This window comes from Pipistrellus hanaki (assembly GCF_964339955.1).
Source record: "Pipistrellus hanaki genome assembly, chromosome: 11".
NCBI classification, from domain to species: Eukaryota; Metazoa; Chordata; class Mammalia; order Chiroptera; family Vespertilionidae; genus Pipistrellus; species Pipistrellus hanaki.
In genome coordinates this window covers 8,890,105-8,912,288 of record NC_140513.1, presented here as the reverse complement: position 1 = coordinate 8,912,288, position 22,184 = coordinate 8,890,105, and the positions used below count along the sequence as shown (strand labels likewise).

The 22,184-nt window shown below is 44.6% G+C and overlaps 1 protein-coding gene across 1 annotated transcript; it reads right to left on the bottom strand.

The window, feature by feature from the left end:
- Nucleotides 1-2,872: 2,872 nt before the first annotated feature.
- On the bottom strand, nucleotides 2,873-12,087 carry ATP6V1G1 (ATPase H+ transporting V1 subunit G1). Its single transcript, XM_084898613.1, has 3 exons — nucleotides 11,900-12,087; nucleotides 6,981-7,081; nucleotides 2,873-3,704 (listed from the first exon to the last, which is right to left on the bottom strand). Exons 1-3 carry the CDS (start codon nucleotides 11,979-11,981, stop codon nucleotides 3,531-3,533), a joined length of 357 nt encoding a protein of 118 aa, XP_084754739.1. The 5' UTR covers nucleotides 11,982-12,087; the 3' UTR covers nucleotides 2,873-3,530.
- Between the last annotated feature and the right edge of the window lie 10,097 nt (nucleotides 12,088-22,184).

Genomic DNA, 22,184 nt, shown 5'->3' with positions numbered 1-22,184 from the left:
AACTAAACTGTACAGTGATTCAGGCTGGGAAGTCAGATAGACCTGGGTTCAGATCTGACCCTTACCACTAATTAGAGCTATTTGAAAACTTTTTTTTCCAAAAGCACGTCCATTTCCAAAAGAATGTTCCATTGCTAATGGCTGTACTAAGTTGATTTCCAAATCCTGAAAGTCACATTATGCTATGAGCGCCCCATGACAAGATACACATGCAAGAACTTGGCACTGAACACACAGCTGTCCTTGTCACAAATGTGCAGGGAGTAAGACAGGTCACGTGCTGTTTGTCAGGAAACTAGGTCAAAACCAGAAGAAACTCTCACCGTAACCGGTTTGGCTCAGTGGATAGAGTGTCGTTGGCCTACGGACTGAAGGGTCCCAGGTTCAATTCTGGTCAAGAGCATGTAACTCGGTTGCGGGCATATCCCCAGTATGTACAAGAGGCAGCTGATTGATGTTTCTCTCTCATCGATGTTTCTAACTATCCTTCTCCTTTCCTCTCTGTAAAAAGTCAATAAAACATATTTTTTAAACAGATATATATAATATATATTATATATATATATATATATATATATATATATATATATATATATGTAAATAAGTATATATATAAAGAATTCCTGTCAGAGGCCAGCAACTCCCCTGAAAAGTCAGAAATCTATTTCTACATTATGTGCAGAAAGGTAAGAGCCACTGGCAGGTACAAAGGAAATAAGATGGGGCAGGATCTGAAGAGGGAGCACTCACATCTGGTTGGGAGAGGGAAAAGGTCAATAAAAAGGTAATCGGCCTGGCCAGCCAGCTGGCTCAGTGGTTGAACACCGACCTGTGAACTAGGTCATGGTTGATTCCTAGTCACGGCACATATCTGGGTTGTAGGCTCAATCCCGTGTGGGGTGTGCAGCACAGTCAGTCAATGATTCTCTCTCTCCCTCTCCCTTTCTCTCTGGGGTAAAAAAAAAACAAAAAAAAAAAACAAAAAAAAAAACCACACACGCACACACACACATATCAATATATGTGTGTGTGTGTGTGTGTGTGTGTGTGTTTGTGTATTTTTTTTTTAAGGTAATCGGGCTAACTAAAGCTAGACTCTTGGGTCTTTTTATCTTTAAAAACTCCATTAGATAATTGTAGACAACCCCATCAAGCTTTCAGACCAGCCAGCCTAGCTTCTCTCCTAATCCTATCTTCAGCTGCTGCCACCTGTTCTCGATTCCCTGCCACTCTTCCCTTTTAGTTCTTTTCTAGTAGAAAAGGGGGAAGGGGAATATTGTCTGTTCCTCCCCAGCCCACCAATCCCCATCAATCATCCACACAAATACTGTGAGCTATGGCATTGAATTCATACTTGACCCAGGAGCTAGTGAGTGCCATTTCAGGTTTTTTTTAAAAGCCATAGAATGGTGGTCGGCAAACTCATTAGTCAACAGAGCCAAATATCAACAGTAAATTGAAATTTGAGTGCCAAATTTTGTAAACTTAAACTTCTTCTAACGCCACTTCTTCAAAATAGACTCGCCCAGGCCGTGGTATTTTGTGGAAGAGCCACACTCAAGGGGCCAAAGTGCCACATGTGGCTCATGAGCTGCAGTTTGCCGACCATGGCCATAGAAGATAGATGTTGACATGATCTGGCAGCTTCCTCTCCCCAACCGCTGGCCTAATATTTCAATAGTGAATGTGCCTCTCCTGCCTAAGACCTGCTTATTCGTAGGGGACGGGGTGGGAATGGGGGAGCAAGACTTGAACTGCCTGCCTGTGCACAAGCTTTTGCAGTCATTTCAGAGCCACTGAAATGATGTGAGATCAGTTGACAGGAGAAAAACACTCTTGAGATCTGCCAGACTGTGCTTGAAGGAGAGAAAATTGAAAAGGTGGGGGAAAAAACAAACCTGGGACATGCGAGACTCATTCAACAGACCCTTCCCACCAAACTTTCCTTGACTTCTGGAACCATCACTCCATCACTGTTCCCACTAATGTGCCAAGAAATGCAAGTTGGCTTCAGAGTGCCTGCTCACCACATTCCAAGGAAAAAGCATCATCAGTTTCTTCTTGCAGCCTTCCAGCAGGTCTATGGACTCCCGTCCAGCTTTGTCACTCCTTTGCTCAAGACTAGAACATTCTCTAACCCCTCTGGGCCTCAGCTTTCCCACCCGTGGAAGTGGGATCACCAGGCAGGGCTGTAGGTTTACAGTGCCGCACACAGAATGACTCCCTCACTAGAAGCATGCAGAGATTGACTGCACAGCCGGACAAGTTGCTTCACCTTTCAGAACCTCAAGGGTTATTTTCCACCCAGAAAGTGGAAGTGGTAAATCTTAGGGAACTTGTAGATGCCACATGTTTCATGCCTTCTTTCAAGAACTTGAGTGGTCTGAGCAGTGGCACCCAGTGGAATGGTCCGTTTCTGTACTTGTAATGGGCAACATTGGGGTATTTTTCTCTCTAGACAGGACATGAAATTGCCCGAGAAGCAATCAATCTAGGGTTTGGGAGATGAAGGATCTGTGGGTGTGGTACATCAAAGGTGTATGATACCCTCACTTCTGAGCATATGCATGGTGGTTAAGCAGATACTAAATCTGCCTGCCAATCCGAATCTTGGCGTAACATGTCAGTGACCTGGTCCTTTAACGTCTCTGCCTCATATCTCATAACATAAAGTTGTTACGAGGATTAGGAAATATAAGTGCAGAAGTGATTCTTTCGTTCTTGCCAAGATGCAGACCAAGAATATTTTCTAAGTATGTGCGGGAATGTGTGTGGCACACGTGCTGATCTAATTTCCTCAGGGAAATTCTGCAAAACGTCTGGGTTAAAGCACACACTGCATCATCAAAAAGGATGGACCAGAGAAGGAAAATGCATGACAAAGTCTTTACTTTAAAATGATTATCAGTACACCAAGAAACAACATGTAACAAGTTTTTGAATTCTATCATCTAGTAATTTGGATTAATACTAAAAGCAGCCCAAACAAATATACTACTACTCATTGTTCTAACCCTCCGCCAGAAAGGACTACTAGTATTTTAAGGCTGGCTGCTGCTTTACACAGGTTACAAACAACTATTTACTACTTTTTCATAGATAAAGCCCCTGACCTTCAAGAAAGCTTAAGGGAAAAATTTAATTTAATCCCTTTCTTTCTTAAAAGAAAAATAAACAAAAACAAACAAACAAAAAGTGTTTCTTACCATGTCTAACAAAGAAACAGTATTGTTATATATATTTATATGTTACTTGAATTAAAAGGCATAGAAAAAGACAAAGTACACTCATTAACTTTCTAAGAAATATGAGGTAAAAAGGTGAAACCTTTGGATAAACTCTACTCTAAGTTTATAGAAAGAAACTAGATTTGCTGTTCTCCCAAAAGCAAAAGGACCTACTATACAGTATACAGAAATAATTTAATGCCTTTTCACAAGATTCTAACTCAAGCTCTGCAAAAGCTTCATATTCCATGGAGGCATATAAAATGCCAACCCATAGAACAGATGATGCTTCCTTTTTCTTCCCTATCCACTTATGCGGTAGTTTTCATGGATTTCTGGCCGGATGTCACAGACAAAGGCCAAGAGGTTGTCCAGGACTTCATCCCTGTTCTGCTGGAAGTAGGTCTGGAGGATGTGCATCTTCTCCTGGGTTTCCTTCTCCATTTCAGTGCTGCAACTGCCGTGGGATCCCAGAGCCTGAGTGGAGGAGTAAGGACACACAGAGAATGTCAGGAACCACATTTGGTAACCCAGTCGCATTAGTGAATGTAAACAATCAGCATCAGTCAATGGAGCCTCCTGGTTGAAGAGCATGCAGGAAGTTGGCATTCGCAGAGTTAATGGGAGCAAAACCTGATGCAATTACTACTTGGTGGTCAACCTTACAACATCTATCAGAAGCAAACTGCACAGCATCTCTGCTGCTAGGAAAGGACCCCAGAGGATGATATAGTCCCATCTCTCGAGTCTAATGTGCAGCCTAACACTGGAATGATCTAAAGGCCCAAGGACTGAAGCCTAGTTGAACAAATGATGGTGTATCTACATCAGAGCATACTCTTCAGCCATTTAAGAGTGACCTGTAAAACCTGGCAGTTTAAGGGGAAAAAGGCAAGATACAGAGTGGTATCCTGTAGCTGGTAAGGAAGTTTCCTCGTGTGATTTTAAATGGGGGACGTAAGTGTTTTTGTGTGTGTGTGTTTCTTAAAAAGCTCTTGGCCCTGGCCACGTAGCTCAGTTGATTAAAGCATATCCGTCCCAATACTCCAAGGTTGAGGGTTGATCCCTGGTCAGGGCATATACACGAATCAACCAAATGCATAAATAAGTGGAACAAATCAATGTTTCTTCTCTCCCTTCCTCTCTCTAAAATCAATATATTAAAAAAAAAAAAAAAAACCTCTAAAAAATAATAAACACAAAGACACAAGGGGGACACAATTTAGGAAGAATATACAGCGTTTCACTATTACTAATGTTTTTTTGTTGTTGTTTTTAATCCTCACTTGAGGATATTTTTCCATTAACTTTATTTTATTTATTTATTTATTTTTTTAAATATATTTTATTGATTTTGTACAGAGAGGAAGGGAGAGAGATAGAGAGTTAGAAACATCAATGAGAGAGTCATTGATCAGCTGCCTCGTGCACATCCCCAGTAGGAACATGCCCTTGACCGGAATCGAACCCGGGACCCTTCAGTCCCCAAGCCGACGCTCTATCCATTGAGCCAAACCGGTTTCGGCTATTTTTCCATTAACTTTAGAGAGAATAGAAGGATGAAGAAGGGGGAGAAAGAAACACCAATGTGAGAGAGACACATCGATTGGTTGCCTCCCTCCCACATGAGCCCTGACCAGAGTTGGGGATCAAGCCTGCAACCAAGGCATGTGCCCCTGACTAGGAATCAAACCCGCAACGCTTCAGATCACGGGCCGACGCTTAACCACTGAGCCAAAGCGAGAGGGCTAATGTTTTTGCTCTTAAGTTTACCAATAGATTCACCGCTATTATGAATACATAACATCTATTCTTTCGAATATAAATATTCTAGAATACATAAGATACTTTTAACAGCAACTCTCTCTGAGGACTACAGGTCTGGGTTGAAGAGAAACTAACTTCTCATTGTTGCCCCGTTTAATTGCTAAAATATCTTACTGTATGGCTATCTTACGCTTCCGTCTCCATTCACAATTTAACAAACATTGATTGCTAACCATTTGTTTTTTATCTTCTATTGCCTTCACAGTATGGCTGGCTTTTGTTATCTGCTGTACCTACGTTATTAGAGAGTGATCTATCAGGTTCCTGAAGACATAACTTTTTTGTGTCTGACCCTTTGTGTCTCCTATTCTCACCTCACTCCATATATTAACAGCTATATCCCTTTCTATCTGTATAAAACAAGGCAGTTTACAAAGCATTCTCTCAGATGTTATCTACTCCTCCATAACCTATGAAGAGGCTATCACTCCCCTTTCTGCAGATGAGGAAACCAAGGCTCAAAGAGGTCAGGGTGAACACACTAAGATTCAGCTCTAGGGCTTTTTACCCTATACTACAACTGTTCATAGTATAGGGATACCTTGAAGCATTTCATAATGGTTAGCTCAGTTGCTACGTCATATTTTTAAAAAGTCCAATACCCCTACTAGGGGGATGAGGAAAAAAGTCCATAACCCCTACTGGAGGAATGTCCATAACCCCTACTGGAGAGAGGGGCCGCCAGCTCTATTCGGTGAATATAAACTATATGCCACGTCCCAGTACTCAAAACCGAAGTTACACTGGAACACTGTGTACAAAACCGATACTGCCTCTAGAAACAATTATGAGATGACTGTCCTAACAAGAGTATTTCTACACTCCTCTGTGGGCAGTCTGACAATTTACAATCTGCCCCAGTTTAAGAGTCAGAAATATTTTAAGTTTTAATAACACTATCATCACCCAATGCAAAGATGAATGAAACTTTTGCTACTTACTGCTATTTGCACCTGCAACTAGCAGAGGCCACTATGTAGAATTTGAGAATGAAGCCCACAAAGCCAAAGGCACAGTGGAGCGATGAAATTAAGAGTCCTCAAACCATTATTTAAACTTCCGGATCAATATCAAGTTAGCCTTTTATCTGGGTTGTTATTGTTTTTTTGTGTGTGTTTGTGTGGGGTTTTTTAAATGTCGAAGTAATGCAACTTATCCAGCCACTGAGTAGGCTGGCTAGAGCTGGCACAAACTCCAAATTACTCTTGCATACACTGTCCCCCCTGCCTGGCCATGAGCACAGTCAGGCAAGGTCTACGGGTATGCTTGGGGTTTTTAATTAATTCCATTTTGTTTAAAATTGTTGAAATTGTCTTCTGTTACCTACATCCAAGAGTCCTAATAGAATTTCTTTTCTCTGTGAAGCCCTTCTCCATCCTTTCCCTTTTCCAGAATTTTCCTTGCTTCCCTTGTACTCTGAGATGTGTTTTTGTACTATGACTGTATACATCTCATGCATGGTCATCTAGCCTCTCGCTGGTACGTGACTTTACACTAACGTGAGGCTCTGGAAGATATGTGTGTCTCTGCTACCACACTCTTCAAGCTGCAGTTCCCGTGACTGGCATTTCACTGAGTCTCCTTGACCACCAGCCCGTAGCTAGGCTCCATGAAGGCAAGGACCATGTCTATTTCTGTTCACAGCTCAGCCCTTGGCATTTGCACAGGACCTGTCACATGTTAACTGCTCAACATACTTATTAAATGAATGAATAAGTGAATACTTGGACTCACTATTAGTTGAAAATTGGTCACCCTAAGAGATTCAGCCTAAGCATCCAATAAAACATTCACCAACCAAAATTTTAAAACCCAACCAGAATGAGAATTAACAAGCTATGCTGGGCACTTTGAGAGCCTGGAGGGAAGGGGAGGAGAGGGAAGTCTAAAGAAAGCAAAGCAGTAATGAAAATAAATGGGGCCCACCGCAGCTTCCTTGGCCTTGAACTCCTTCTCCCTCTGCAGGCGGTACTGTTCAATTTCAGCCTGAGCCTCCTCTTTGGCCTGCTTCAGCCTCCGGTTCTTTCCTGTTTTCAAAAGAAAGAGCTACATCAGGAAGTGGTTAAAAGACAAGAGAAAGAAGCAGAGACTGAGATGGTAAACAAAAAAATGTTTCAAGATACAGTCTCAAGAGACCTGCAGGGGAGAGGGGGAATTCAGGGCTAACTAATAGTACAGGTTCCTCCCTCCTACTGGCTTTATTTAACTAGAAAAACAACTGCCTTCCGTAACTACAGACAGTAAAAAATGATGAAAAAACTTTTTGGAACGTGTAAGAATATTCTCCCAACCTCAACTACTAAGAACCAACATCAAATAGGTGGCATTAGCCATCTAAGGAGCTCTTCCTCTTCCCAAGAAGTAAACACCTAATGATGCTGTTGATTACGATTGGAGCTCTTCTTTAGAAGCTTAGCAAGGAGACTAATATGCTCCCAAGAGACAGCAACCTCTCCTCCCCTGCCCTCCAGGCTCTCAAAACCTAACTAAATGAAACAGATGATGTCACGTTGGAAACTGATGCCCGGGCACAGGATCTAAGCAACGAAAGTGGTACTGGGAAGGCATTCTCCACGGAGAGCACTGGATGTAAGACTGCACAGCATCTGAGAGGTGGGGAGGCACAGGTGGTCTGTGAAAGATTCCGAGTGGGCCGGGGTCGTGCACCTATAACATGAGGCTATAATTATCAAAAAGCTCTTATTGCAGAAGGGCTGAATCGACAAAGAAGAGTCAGTGGAGAGTGTAGGAAAGGGAAGACTTTTATCAGCTATTGCTGGCTGCAAGCAGTTGGGCTGGCTGACGTAAGGGCCTGGTCCTTCGTTCCTCCCACCGCCAGGTGTCTTCTGGTTATCTGAGCTATGCGGTGTTCAGGACTGCAAGCTTTCTGCAAGATATCCGCTAAGCACAGTGAGTTTTTCTCTGCCCTGTTTTATTCTCTTTAACCCTTTCAGTCTGGTTTCTAGAAGGGTCTAGTTTAATACACAGATGGGGAAATTCTCTAGGTTCTAACAAAGCCTGTATAAAAATAGACCCCAAGACCAACCAATAGTTACTGTAATGCTCTGTTCACTAACTTTTCAGATACCCAAACAGGGGGGGGGGGAAAAGGTCCTAATCAAACAATTTGAACATTTATTTAAGAGCAAAAAAGCATCTAAAACTAAGCTTTATTATACATTATTGTATATCAATTGCCCAAATTTTACTCAACTCATGTGAATGAAATGAAATTTAACCTTCCATCTCCTAATTAAGAAATTACTTGGATCTAATGACCCCATGATGGGGCAGTCCGAAACAACCAACAGCTCTCTCTCTGAGCACCCCAAGACTACTCTGCATGTATGTTTATTTCAGTACAGCTTAGGGCCTACTGCTGTCCTCTGCTCAACCAACCTGTATCCAGTGCTCTACATGTTATCCTCAACAGGTGTATTCAAAGCCTTATTTCAGAGAAAAGATCTTTTCCAAACCAACCATCTACAATAACATTTATGCACCAAACATTATGCAGTAGCTCTACATAATTTCACAATACCACTCTCCTGATCACTCCCAACTCCCACGCTCCCTGAATTAATCACTTAATATACTCTCTGCCTATCAGCAAACATCTTCAATGTTCAATTTTGATAGGTTTCTCTGAAAACTAAAAATATTTGAATCAGAAATTATATTTATTTTCAATCTTGCTTTTAGTGAACCTTATATATGGAAGTCAGTGTTATGTTTCATTCCAATGGAATAAACCAAAACACAATTTTTAAAATACATATATATTACTAGCGGCCCAGTGCACGAAATCCATGCACATTAAAAGAGAATTAATAGGGGAAATGTTTTAATATTGCTATTTGCCCTATCCCTATAATATAAGTGTCAGAGATGAAAGAAAATTAAAATGTATATGAAAACCTCCCTCCTGTCAGACTCTGGGGTGCATTGAGGTACCAAGTCAAGTCCCCACCCACTTTGAAATTGCTCAGACCTGGCCGGCCCTACCCCTGTCAAGCCCCGCAGGGCAGTGGGGGGTAGGGAGGGAGGGCAGCCTCAGGTCCCTTGTCCCAGGGGCGTGGCCTCAGTCCCCGGACACACACAGGAGGGTGTGATGACCATTTGCATATTAGCTCTTCAATATATAGGATGGTTCAAAGCAACAATTTCACGAAAATTTGGATTGGACCATTTTACCACATCATGTATTGCCTCTTCCCAATTCCTAACTAGGTAAGTCAATTATAATTACAGATCAAGGCAAGCAATAATTTTCAAATTTTAGTTCTTCTCAATATTCTGTTCCTAATAATCACAAAATTTGAGATTGCCCAGCCAGTGTTGCTCAATGGTTGAGCATCAAACTATGAACCAGGAGATTACGGTTAAGATTCCAGGCCAGTCCTAGACGGCTTGGCTCAATGGATGGAGCCTTGGCCTGTGGACTGAAGGGTCCTGGGTTCAATTCCATTCAGGGTTACATGCCTGGGTTGTGGACCCAATGCCCAGTGGGGGGTTTGCAGGAGGCAACTGATCAATGATTCTCTATCATCATTGATGTTTCTATCTATTCCTCCCTCCCCATTTCTCTCTGAAATCAATAAAAATATATTAAGAATAAGAATACAGCCAAAACCTGTTTGGCTCAGTGGATAGAGCGTTGGCCTGTGGACTGAAAGGTCCCAGGTTCAATTCCGGTCAAGGGCATGTACCTTGGTTGCTGGCACATCCCCAGTAGGAGGTGTGCAAGAGGCAGCTGATCGATGATTCTCTCTCATCAGTGTTTCTAACCCTCTATCCCTCTCTCTTTCTCTCTGTAAAAAAAATCAATAAAATATATATATTTTTAAAAAGAATACAAAAAAAGACCACATGCCCAGGTTTTGTGATCGATTCCTAGTAGGGGGTGTGCAGAAGGCAGCTGATCAATAATTCTTTCATTATTGATGATTCTATCTCTCCCTCTTCCTTCCTCTCTGAAATAAACAAAGAAAACATTTTTAAAAATAAAATAAGGTGAAAAACATGACACACTTCTCCAAGGCACTCAGCATTATTCTTACCATATTCCAAATACTTGTTCCTGCACTTGCCCAAAATCTATAATAATAAAAGCACAATATGCTAATTAGAATGGATGCCGGACAACCTTCTGGACTAAGCAGGAACTGTGAGGGCCAAGGCAAGCTGCTGCGACTGCAAGGGGCGAGCCCCTTGCACGAATTTCATGCATCGGGCCTCTAGTACTCTATATGCTTCCCAACAGATACAACTTGTTACTGATGAGCCATCACATGACTCATTGTGGGATGTCGTTCTGGAAATACTGTATCAAGGACATAATCAGAAATATTCTGTGAAGAACACAGAACTTTCCAGTCACCAGAGCAAGATTGAAAGGCCCATCCCCAGTTCCCTCAAAGAAACGTTCCCTATGAAACATAGAGTATCACATAACCCTAATTGTAAGTTCAAGAGCCGTGTACTTGGATTTAAGAGTGTAAGTCTTATACTAGGAGAAATACCAAAGAATTACTAAAACAACTATTTCTTGGTATTTTATCCTTGCACAAGACCTCTACACATCAGTTATGCTGCTTCCCAGGATATGGTCAAGTCATTTCTCTCTGAGCCTCATTTTCCCCATTTGTAAACTTGGGATAGAAATATCTCTCACTAGATGGGAAACTGAATAGATAAACTAGATACAGTCCCTGATCTCCAGTTTTTTGACTGAGTGACTGAAGACACAGGTTACTGCACCTGGGAAGGACTCCTAGCCTACCTAATCTGAAAGGAGGTCAAGCCAGGGAAGGCTAGCTGCCTCCATTTTGAGATCTGAAGCAAGATTTAGGGTTAGAGAACAAACCGGGGAAACCTCTTGCAAGCAGAGCAAACAGCTATGCAAAGGCTGCAGGGGCATCAAAGAAGTGGCTTAATCGTCTGGAGGAGCATACTATAGTAATATTAGGGGAGAAAGCAAGAGACTGATCCCTAAGTGCCTCCAACATCTAATAAGGCATTTGGGCTTTATTCTGCAGGCACCAACCGTCTGTTGCCTGTCATGGCGGTGGGAAAGGCAGGGGGATGACGAATCGCAGTGAGAACGGACTGCAGGAGAGGAAACTTCTCCCACTCACCAGTCTAGAATACAGACTAGGTCTACCTGTTCAGTTGTTTAGCAACCTCTCATTTCTCAACTCGAGTCCTCTCACCTCGCCTGCGGTTGACCTACCCAACACCGGCTTCCCTCCCTGGGATTCTAAATACCATGATGATGGAAGCCATGGATAGGTACATCCGGCACCGGGCTTGGCACCTATCAGCCCCATTTTTAAAACATTTAAGGACTCAAGGATTTAGCCTGCTTTGGGAGCCTCAGAGAACCCGAAGGCCTGGACTAAGATGGTGGCGGTATGGACCTGGTATGAAGGTGGCGAACGAAAATGTGGCCAAGAGGACTCTTGCTAGACTGAGCAACTGTGCAAACGGTGGCTTCCTTCATCGAGATGGGGCACCGCAGAAGAGCAGGCGGGAGGGGGGAGAGAATGAATTCCGTCTGAACAGCCCATTTTACACGCCTCTAGACACCAAGAAGGACGCCCACCCATTGTTAGGTCTCCGCGCCCGATCAGTTACCCCACGAGGCAACTTCCAGTCGCCCCCCAAGCCTTCCGGAGCCTCGGATCCAGGGCTTCGAGTCGCACAGCTTCCGCGACTGGAACCACCCCTCGGCCCCGCAGTGTTTCGGGCCTCGCCACCCGCCACCTCCCGCGGCCGGGCCGGGCCGGGCCGCCCTCCCGGGCCCCGCGCCCCGCCCGGCCGCCCCATCCCGCCCCGGAACTCACGCTTGCGGGCCTCAGACACCTTCTCGGCAGCCCGCTTCTCGGCCTGCAGCAGCTGCTGGATGCCCTGCGACTGGCTGGCCATGGTGGCGGCGACCCCCGAGAGGAGAGCGGCCTAACTGCTCCCTCGCCCCGCAGGTCAGCTGACCCAACCGCCAGAGATCTGCGCCTGCGCCTGGCGTCCGCGCCCCGGCCCGCCGTCACGTGACCTCCGCGTCGCCGGGTCAGCTGACTGCCCGTGGTGTCCGGTGACTGGGAGGGAGGGGACGGGCGGAGGTGGGGAGAGAGGAGCGTCTGGACTCCGCCCGCGCGGGCTTTGTCTTGGCTTCTTCCGGCCCCACCGTCCGCTCCTCTGTCAATTGTGTCTCTCCCTTAGCTGGTGGGGTCACTGTCGCCGCCATGCCACGTCGTTACCGCCATGTTTCCCTCTCTTTACACTGACCGAGTGTCCACGTTAAGGTCCAGCGAGGAGGGGCCAAGCCAAGTGATTTTATTCTGCTCTGCACACCGCTCTATCCTCCCTCCCCCTTTCTGGAACTTTTCTTTGGGACAGCTATGTTATGGGGGAGATTAGGAAAATGCTTGCCAGGCTCTGGAAGGAGCCTGGACTGGGAAAAGGAAGGGAGACTTGGACTCAAGTCTGCCACTGATCTGCTCTGTGCTTTGGGGAGGACATTTTCCTTTTCTGAACCCGGGTTCAGGAAAGGATTGAACTGTTTTTCCGTTATCTCGTGAATGCCTGCTGTGATCCTAGGGCACTGGTGCGGAGGATACAGCGAGAGCAAGACAAGATGGGGCGCACAGTTTAGGGACAAAAACAAACAAAAACACCAACGATTAAAATTACAAGCTGATAAACACTGAAGGAAAAACGCAGGTTGCTTTAAGAAGGAATAAGGTGGTGGGGGGAGGGGTGGCTCTATCTGTAAAGGCCCCCCAAGGAAGTGGCATTTAAAGTGAAACCAGAAGAATGAGAAGTTAGCCAGAAACCAGAAGAATGAGAAGTTAGCCAGAAAAGAAGTTAGCCAGAAAAGAATGAGAAGTTAGGGGGATAGAGCTGTGTGTGTGTTGGGGGCGGGGACGGGGGAGAGAAGGGGATGGACGACCTAGGGTGATCAGGAGAAGAGGGGCCAAATGCATGGATTGGGGAAGGGGGCAACTTGGTACAGAGCCATCCCTACCAGGAATAGAGACTGGAAGTCAATGGTTGATTTACAATATGAAAGGCAGTTTTAAACACAGCTTACTCCTGACAGCAACTTTAAAGTAGTGTTGTTAATCTTAAATCCCTAGTGAAAGAACTGAAGCTCAGAGAGGTTAAGTAACTTCCCAAAGTCACACTCCTCTTAATTTCCAGGGCTGCAGGTGAATTTCGATACTGGATGAGGCCAGTTTGAATCAAAAGGAAAATAAGTCATTTAAAGAAATGAAGTTTCTGTTCTGTTACACTATCCTTTCCTGATATAGGAACAAGCACTTGACTGGTCGCTGGGACTTTTATGTCTAATCAATGGTTTTTGGGATGACTTGTGTTCTAAGAGAACCTAATTTACTAAATCCATCAATGGAGAGTAATATACACCTCTAAGGATGGGATGAAGATTAAGATAGATAATGATATATGATTTCACTTATGTGTGGAATCTAAAGAACAAAATTAACGAACAAACAAAATTTAAACATTCAGATTTATAGACACCGAGAGTAGATTGATGGTTGTGAGAGGGGAGGGGTTTGAGGAATTAGGTGAAAGGATTAAAAAGTCCACATTGGCAGTTACAAAATAGTCATGGGGTGTAAAGCACAGCATAGGGAATATAGTCAACAATATCATGATAAGTGTGTATGGTGTCAGGTGGGTACTGGAAATATCAGGGAAAAACGCTTTGTAAAGTATATGATTGTCCATGCTGTACACCTGGAACCAATACAAAATAACATTGAAAGTAATCTGAATTGAAAAATAAAAATAAAATATATGCACAAAAGAAATATCACTAATACTATAGTACACTGTCGCAACCCACAGGTTGAGAACTGCTGCTGTAGAGCCTAGGACCATCGGAAAACACAGATATTTACATTACGATTCATTAACAGTAGCAAAATTAGAGTTATGAAGTAGCAACGAAAATAATTTTATTGTTGGGGGTCACCACAACATGAGGAACTGTATTAAAAGGTCCCAGCATTAGAAAGGTTGAGAACCACTGCTTTAAAGGGTGGACGATACAGTACAGTATGTCGATGTACAAAACACCCAAACCTGTAAGAATTTTTATGAGTTTATTTGAATCACACTGATGACCATTGCCAGGAAACAAAATCTCAACAGATTGACAAAATGCTCCAGAAAAATGGCAGTGTTACCACTTATTTTTATATCAGAACCAAAAGGGAAGTCATAAGGGGGTTACATAAAATTTATTGGTGATAATGGAAGTGGGGTATCAGTGGAAGTGGGGTATCCCTTTCCTCACTGAGTGCTGGGGGTCAGGGCCTTACAATAGCTTGAGAAAAATAATTTTCTGAGACTTGCATGGGAGGATTGGTGATTTTTATTTGCATGGAATTACATCCCTGGGTTTCCAAAGCCCCATTTTCCTTAACCCAGTACAACTGAGCTTCAGCAGAGCCAGAGGCAAAGCCAGTGTCCAGAGTATCTGTTCCATGTTGTAATTGAGTCCTGGACAGCATCAGGCTAGTTGCAGTCCATTAGTCCACTCTATGTGGGGTCCAGATGGCTGTGGGCCATGTGGGCGAATGCAGGAGCATGGGAGCTTGAACCAAGAGAGCCAGGAGCCAGGAGAGCAAACTCCTTTGTTTAAGAGATTAAATATGTAAAGCCCTTAACTTAAGCCCTTAAAAATTGTGGAATAGTCCCCAATTTTTAACAATTTGTCCCGCAGCATTTTTTAAAAAGTCCAAAAGATTTAAAAACAATATTTCCAAAAATTGGGACTTTTTTAAAACGCCGTGGGTCCAGGGACAAATTGTTAAAAATTGGAACTATCCCGCCAAAAGCAGGACGTCTGCTCACTCTGCTGGGCTTGGTACACAGCAGGTGCTCAATAAGTGTTCAGTTGCTTACACTGGGGGAAAAAAAATGGCCTGGCACAACACTCTCCAATTACCCCTGGGCAAACCAGGAGCCAGCACCCTACAATGAATTGCAACCTAATTGGGTGAAGCACCCAAGGCAGCCTATTCCCAGGACTTCTTCTCCCATGGGGGTAGAAATCATAGGTTCTATTTTTAAGAGGCCAGTCCAAAGGGTGTTATTATTCTGTCTCCCAGCGCAGCCTGGAAAGAGCCTCTCATAATGATTCAACACCACCCTCCCCTGAGCAATGGTCTGTGGGCCCCATCACTCACTGTTGCCGACACGCTAGCCTGCATGACTGGTGCTGTGGTATATGGAATGCTGAGGGCCTGGGACAGAAAGAAGAAGGAGCTGGGAGAGGTAGAGTGGATACCCAACCATCCAGGGTCACCCCATGCTGGGAGAGGGAGAGGCAGTTTACTTATAGATGGTGGAGCCCGGTGAGCTACCTGTTCCATTCCAAGCAGCCTCCGCATAGCTGAGAGAAGCCCTGCCCTCCCTTAGCGGGCAGCCATTCCCTCTTACCAGGATGAAGAGTCTGGTTTGGGAGGCTGAATGGGCTAGATGGAGGATAGGATCCCATTCCCATAATTCAGAGGGTGCAAGACCAGGACCAGGGGAGTTTTCACAGGCCGGTCTCCCTGGCTTGTAGCCTGGTTAAGCCCTGGACTTGCTGTGTGATCCTGGGAAACCTATTTGGCCTCTCTGATTCTTGAATGGTTTCCTTAAATGGGAAGTGATAGGGTTGCACAACATCATTGCTTTTTTACTGTTGCTTCCAGCAGCCTCTGATCACACAAAGGCAACCCTGGGCAGTCCACGGAGGCAGAGGGTTCCAGTGAGGGACCTTGGAGGCCAAGAGGAGAGGCGCCTTGGGGGACTAAAGGGGAGCCCCCGTGAGAGGAATGACAAGGACCCTGGCCTCAGGCTATCTCATACCTATGCTTCTCCAACACAGCTGCCCTTTAGAATGGGAGAGCTTTGTAAAGGTCAGGACCTACTGACTCAATCTCCTGCAGGGCATGGGGACAGGAACCTGGACTTTCAGAAATTTCCACTCAAGAAAACACTTTCTGTTCCTAATGTAATCGGTTTTTGTAATGGCATCAGCTAATAAAGGGATGCTTATTATAAAATAAAATTAAAAAAAGAAAGAAAGGTAATTCTGAAGCAGCAGACGTTGGAGATCCAACCAAAATCTGAGCCAGCCCAGTGTGCTGCTCACCACTTCCTTCCCAGCAGCTCCCCTGCCCACATTGTTGCACATGTTAATTCCAGGAGGCGGCCTCCACTCCACAGGGAGAGAAGAGCCTTCTGAAGCCAGGCTCTCTGAAAGAAATGGGGCCAGACCTCCGCAGTGCTCAAGGGCAGCGGGCCTGGCCTTCAGCACAGTCAGTGCACACACATCCGTTGCCCTGTGCTTCCAGGCATCATTTTCAGAGCCACAAGTCTAACAAGATCCCGAGCGGAAATATCGCTACCATTTGGTTGGTGACAGTCACAATACTGAGAACAGTGCACTCCTTATTACTGGGGGAAAGCACTGAATGGGGTTTCAAATAACCACAGAACGGCTCACACAGTGAGCAGGAATTCATTCTCCAACTTGGCTCGCTCCTCTCAGACTTGCCTTTGGCACTATTGGTTTCTGAAATTTGCATTCTTCGATGGAGGACGAGTGTGCTGATAGCAGGCAGCTGAGATCCAGTCTGGAAAGGGAGAGAGGGTTCAGAAGCAGCTGGGCGGTGGTTGCCTGGGGGATAAAAAGATGTTGGCTGGAAATGTTTAGTTACAGTGGCAATCTTCAGTGGTTAAATAAAAAAGAAAATGTACTCGTGTGACGGAAGAGCTGAGAGTTATATCTGACTCAATGTCAGAAGGATGCTTTCTCAGGTCTCTGGTTCTGCTTTCCTCTGTGGGGGCTTCCGTCTTGGCCAGGCCCTCTCAGGATGCGCAATCTCAGGAACCAGGGTTGCAACTTCGCTGGCCGGCCTAGGCTGAACTGGGAAACAGAATCTTGAACCTGATTCCAGGTTATCAGCAAAAGCAGCTAATCTTTCCAGGAAAGGATGATGCATGCAAAGAGGAGTTTCGCCAGTTTATCCCAGAATCTCCCAGAGAAGATGGAAGGGTTGTCTGCCCTCTTAGAAATGAAGTTTCCTTCTTGGTTTTAGTTTGGCAAACTGCGGCTCATGAGTCACATGCGGCTCTTTGGCCCCTCTTCCACAAAATACCACGGCCTGTGCGAGTCTATTTTGAAGAAGTGGTGTTAGAAGAAGTTTAAGTTTAAAAAATGTGGCCCTCAAAAGGAATTTCAATCATTGTACTGTTGATATTTGGTTCTGTTGATTAATGAGTTTGCCGACCACTGGTTTAGTTCATTTTCCCAGCTAACTGGCCTCTTGCTTCTGGTCTGTGCCTTAACATGGATACCTAACTGTAATCCAGCCCCTTCCCAGCCCAAAACCCAGTCATGGTCCCCAGTGTGACATTTCAGCTCCTCATCCTGAAATCTTGGGACCTTTATCATTTGGCCCTTGCCTGCTTGTCCAGCTTTGCTGCTGTTGAATCTCCCTCCTTGAATGAGTCTCCTCCTCAAGCGTTATATCATATACTTTAGTCACTCTGAATTATTTGGAATCTCTGAAAAGATTGAGCCTCTTTGATGCTTTGGGATCTTTGCCTATATTCTTGCCTCTTCCTAGAATGTCCTCCTTGTTCTTGTTTGAGAGGAGTCTTTAATGTCACACCTCCATGAAGCCTTCCCTCATCTCCCAACTCCTTTCCCAACTGTGTTAGGATGCCCTCACTCTGTTCTCAAGGTTCTCAGGACTTCCTTTGACTATAACAACTGTTACACTATATTGAAGGCACTTAAAAAAAAATGTATGTTCTCCACTAAACTATGTGATCTCTTAGAGGGCAGAGATTTGGGCTTTTTCCCCCTCTTCTAATCCTCGTGCCTGGCACAGAGCCTGACAAACAATTGGCATACAATATGTGTTTATTGGATGGATAAATGGTTGTTCATTACTTTTTGGACAATTTTGAAAAGCAGAATAATAAACCTTAAAAATCAAATAACATGCTGGGGAGATCAACCCAACTTAGGGCTATACTGGCACACCCATGACTGAGAAACAGCCACAGGCTGACACCCAGTCAGTCCTGAAGTGGGTCCCAATCCTGGTCCTGGTTCAAATAAGAGAGGGACGTACAGGGGGAGTGTCTACGTGGCGAGGCTGCACTCACCAGCCATGAGCCCAGCATCTGGTGCCTGTTGGTCAGCTGAGTGGCGCTCCTGCTGCGGGAGCACAATGACCACCAGGCGGCATCTCCTATGTTGAGCGTCTGCCCCCTGGTGGTCAGTGACATCATAGCAACTGGTTAACCGGTTGCTTAGGCATCTTACCTAATAATAGGCAAATATGTAAATTGACTGTACCTCCACTACGCCACCAGCCAATCAGGAGTGATATGCAAATTAACCAAACAAATATGGTGGTTAATTTGCATACACAGGCAATGTGTGCAGGGGAGGAGCAGAGGGTTCCTGCCCCACCCCTAGTCTCACAGGGCATCTGGGCAGCATGGGAAGGCGGGGCCGGAGCAGAGAGAGGCAGGTCCCAGAGCAGAAAGAGGCAGCTCAGTGGACTAAGGGGAAAGGGGCTGGGCCGAAGTGGAAAGGCGGTGCCAGCAGCCAGAGAAAGGAAAGCTCATTCTAGCAGGAATCCTTGTGCATCGGGCTTCTAGTATATATATATATATATATAAATATATATATATATATATATATATATATATATATATTTAATAATTAAGAGTTAATATATTTATATTACAAACATCTTTTATAAACCAATAAGGAAAATCTTAAACACCTCAAAACATTAGGCTAAAAACATGAACAAAAAAGAATATGCACAAATGGCCAATACATATATAAATTGTCCAACAAAGCCTTACAAATTAAACATGATGCCATTTTATGTTTCAAATCAATAAACATAAAAACTGGCAACACTAGGTTTCAATGAGGTTGTGAGGCAAGGGGCACTTCCATCCACGGCTGGTGGAATATTCCTGAGCTCATTGTGATAATATGTTCTAAAAGTCTCTTAAAGTGCAGGCTTTGTTAACCAACTATTCCACTTCTGCAACTCTCATTCCAGGGCTTTAATCAGCAATACACATCTTCACATGCAACTCCTACTAACTCCTCACTGTTTTCTGATTGACAGCCCTGCCTCGAGGAAAAAACTGACATTAAAGTCACGGGAACTGATCGTGTCTTACCACTAATTTAGGGATCAGAGCAGAAAAGCCTCTAGTTTGGTGGTGGTTTGATGGTTGGCTACCAGCCTGTGGAAAGCCTTTCTGGGATTGCTGTGATTCGTATAGGGTCTAGAAGTTTATCATCTGCTGGGCCAGTTGGAAGATGCTCAGGAGTTACTAGAAAGATCATTTTGGGAAAGGAATTCTGGCTTGGCAACTGGAAAGGGGATGTATTTACTGAACACCTTCTATGTGTCAAGAAGTTACTTCTATGGCCCTAACTGGTTTGGCTCAGTGGATAGAGCGTCCACCTGTGGACGGAAGGGTCCTGGGTTTGATTCCGGTCAAGGGCATATGCCCCCAGTGGGAGGCAGTGTATCAATGACTCCCTCTCATCATTGATGTTTCTATCTCTCTCTCCCCCTTCCTCCCTCTCTGAAATCAATAAAAATATATTTATTTTTGAAAGTTACTGATATGACCTCACTTAGTCTCTTGCTGGGCAGCCACTATTATAACTGATGGAAAATATAGAGTGATGGAAAATATGGAGTGATGGAAAACTCCAAAGCCCAAGAAAATTGTCACTGAATCACAGCAGACTATGCTTTGAGAACTCCGATCTTGGACACGCTGTTGGTTATTTAAGCAAAGGATATTGAGCATAGCTATTCTGGTGGCTCTTCATTAAATTGCTTTGAGTGAACTAATTATACAACGCCCACGTTCAGTAGCCTCATATCTTTCCCTGGTACATAATAACAACCTATCATTCAAACGGGAGGAAAAGAGTCCGATTCTGAGCAGGACAGCGTGAAACAGGCCACAGAATGGATTCTCCCTCAGTGCAATTCCCTCTGGGCAAGTTCTCGATGAGGGTACCTGCACACCTTGTGCTAATTGATTAGGGACAGACTGCCCTATTCTGGCAGCCTGGAACTTCCTCTGAAATGACTCCTTTTTGCACATTCTGTAAAACAACACACAAGTTCCATTGCATTTGACAGAATGACAGAAGAAAATAATGATTGTTTGGCTGATGCCTCCACACCTCCCCCAGAGCCACATGCACTGGATGTTCATGCCTCAGAGGAGCCCTGTGATGTGTGTAGAGAACCTGGACTGAAATCTGGGACTGGGGTCAAGCAGCAAAGATAAGCCCTGGCTGGTGGTTCAGTGGTTAGAGCATGGGCCTTTGGAACAAAAGGTCTTGGGTTCAATTTCTGATCAAGCGCATATACCTTGGTTGCAGGCTCTATCCCTAGCCCCCTGGTCAGGGCACATGCTGGAGGCAACTAGTCAATGTGTCTCTCTCACATCATTGTTTCTCTCTCTCTCTCTCTTTCTCTCTCTCTCTCTCTCTCTCTCTCTCCTCCCCCCCTCCTTTCCTTCTTCCCCCTTCCATTCTCTCTCTAAATATCAATGGAAAAAAACATATGCTAGGGTGAGGATTTTCAAAAAATGGTTAACTGACTTGTGGTTGGCTCAATATTTATTCAGTGGTTCTCAGTCTTGAGTGAGAAGATGCCTTTGAATACTGGAGTTTGGGACAGGCCACTTGAAAGGATTAAAATACTGAAAATGATCCGGTAAAGTAATTATAGTAGATGGCTGCCAAGGTGGGAGAAGATCTTAGAGCATCATTGAAGGAGGCTGTTATCACAGTTTCCCGAATGAACCACCCGTACAACCATGCCCCTACCAAGGAAGCTTCAGTGCTCTGGCCACGCCCCTTAGATATTCCATTCCTGAGCTGTCCAGTACAGCAGCCGCTGGCTACATGTGGCTACTGAGCACTTGATGTGTGGCCATTCGGAATCGAGATGTGCTGTAACTGTGCATTACACACAGGATTTTGAAAATTTAATCTGAAAGAAAGAATGTAAAATAGCTCAAAAATTATTTTTTTCTATTGATTACATGTTGAAATAACATTATGGCTATATTGGGTTAAATAAAGTATATTATTAAAATTCATTTTACTTGTTTCTTTCTACATGTTTTAATATGGCTAGAACATGTAAAATTACGTATGTAGTTAGTTCACATTCTATTTCTACTGGACCAAGCTGCTCTGGAGACCAACTTCTCCCATGTTCCAGGAAATGCTCAGCACCTCTTTGGAGCTGGCTTGATGGTGCCCTTGCTTTTCATCTCCTAACAGAGAAACCAAGAGACGTGGGCCCTGAGCTCTTGCTTGATTCAAGACAGATCCTGACCGAGGAAAAGGGTAGCTTAGTGCACTGCCTGAGAGGGATAGCCATGGATCCATCGTGTAAACCCAGATACAGCTCATTCCAGCCCCGCTCCGGCTTTTCATGATTTCCCCCCCCCCCCCAATTTAGGAGAATCTGTATTGTTTCCGAATCTCCTCACAGAATGAAAGCTTAATCAGTATGTTTGATGCCAACATTCAGATTTCCATGAAGGGAGTGCAGGAAGAGGTGTGGCCTGCTCTGCCCCGTGTCTCCTAACCACTCCACACTCCATCCAGCAGACAGTCTGCAGCACCTTTTCTCAGTCCTAACACAGTTTTTTACAGAGTGATTATGGTTTTGCTCTGCGTGTAGAGACAGTGCAGTGGCTGAGAAATGCTGACTTCATCGGGACAGAGGAAGCACAGAGATCTCTCTCCCCTCCCTCCCCAACCTCCAATGTTACAGCACCAGGGTTCTAAGCAGTGAGTTTAGCACCCTTTTATTCATCGACCACCAGGCCAGGACGGGTCCTCAGAAGCTGTTCCGGCTGGCCTCCACCCCATGAGAGGATTTCCTTTGCACAATTCTTCATAGCATCCATCTGGCCTCTGCTGACCCCTCCCTCTTTGTTATAGGAAACCCCTCCCACTCCCAGAACCCTGATGGCTGGGCTTGTTTTGTTTCAATAGCTCTGACTGTATAAAGTTCATGC

Bases quoted from the DNA above. Each gene is read 5' to 3' on its own strand.
- ATP6V1G1 (XM_084898613.1), bottom strand. From the start codon at position 11,981: ATGGCCAGCCAGTCGCAGGGCATCCAGCAGCTGCTGCAGGCCGAGAAG. The intron at 7,082-11,899 runs GTGAGTTCCGGG...TTTTGAAAACAG, and splicing joins GGTGTCTGAGGCCCGCAAGC to GAAAGAACCGGAGGCTGAAG. The intron at 3,705-6,980 runs GTGGGCCCCATT...TCCTCCACTCAG, and splicing joins TCAAGGCCAAGGAAGCTGCG to GCTCTGGGATCCCACGGCAG.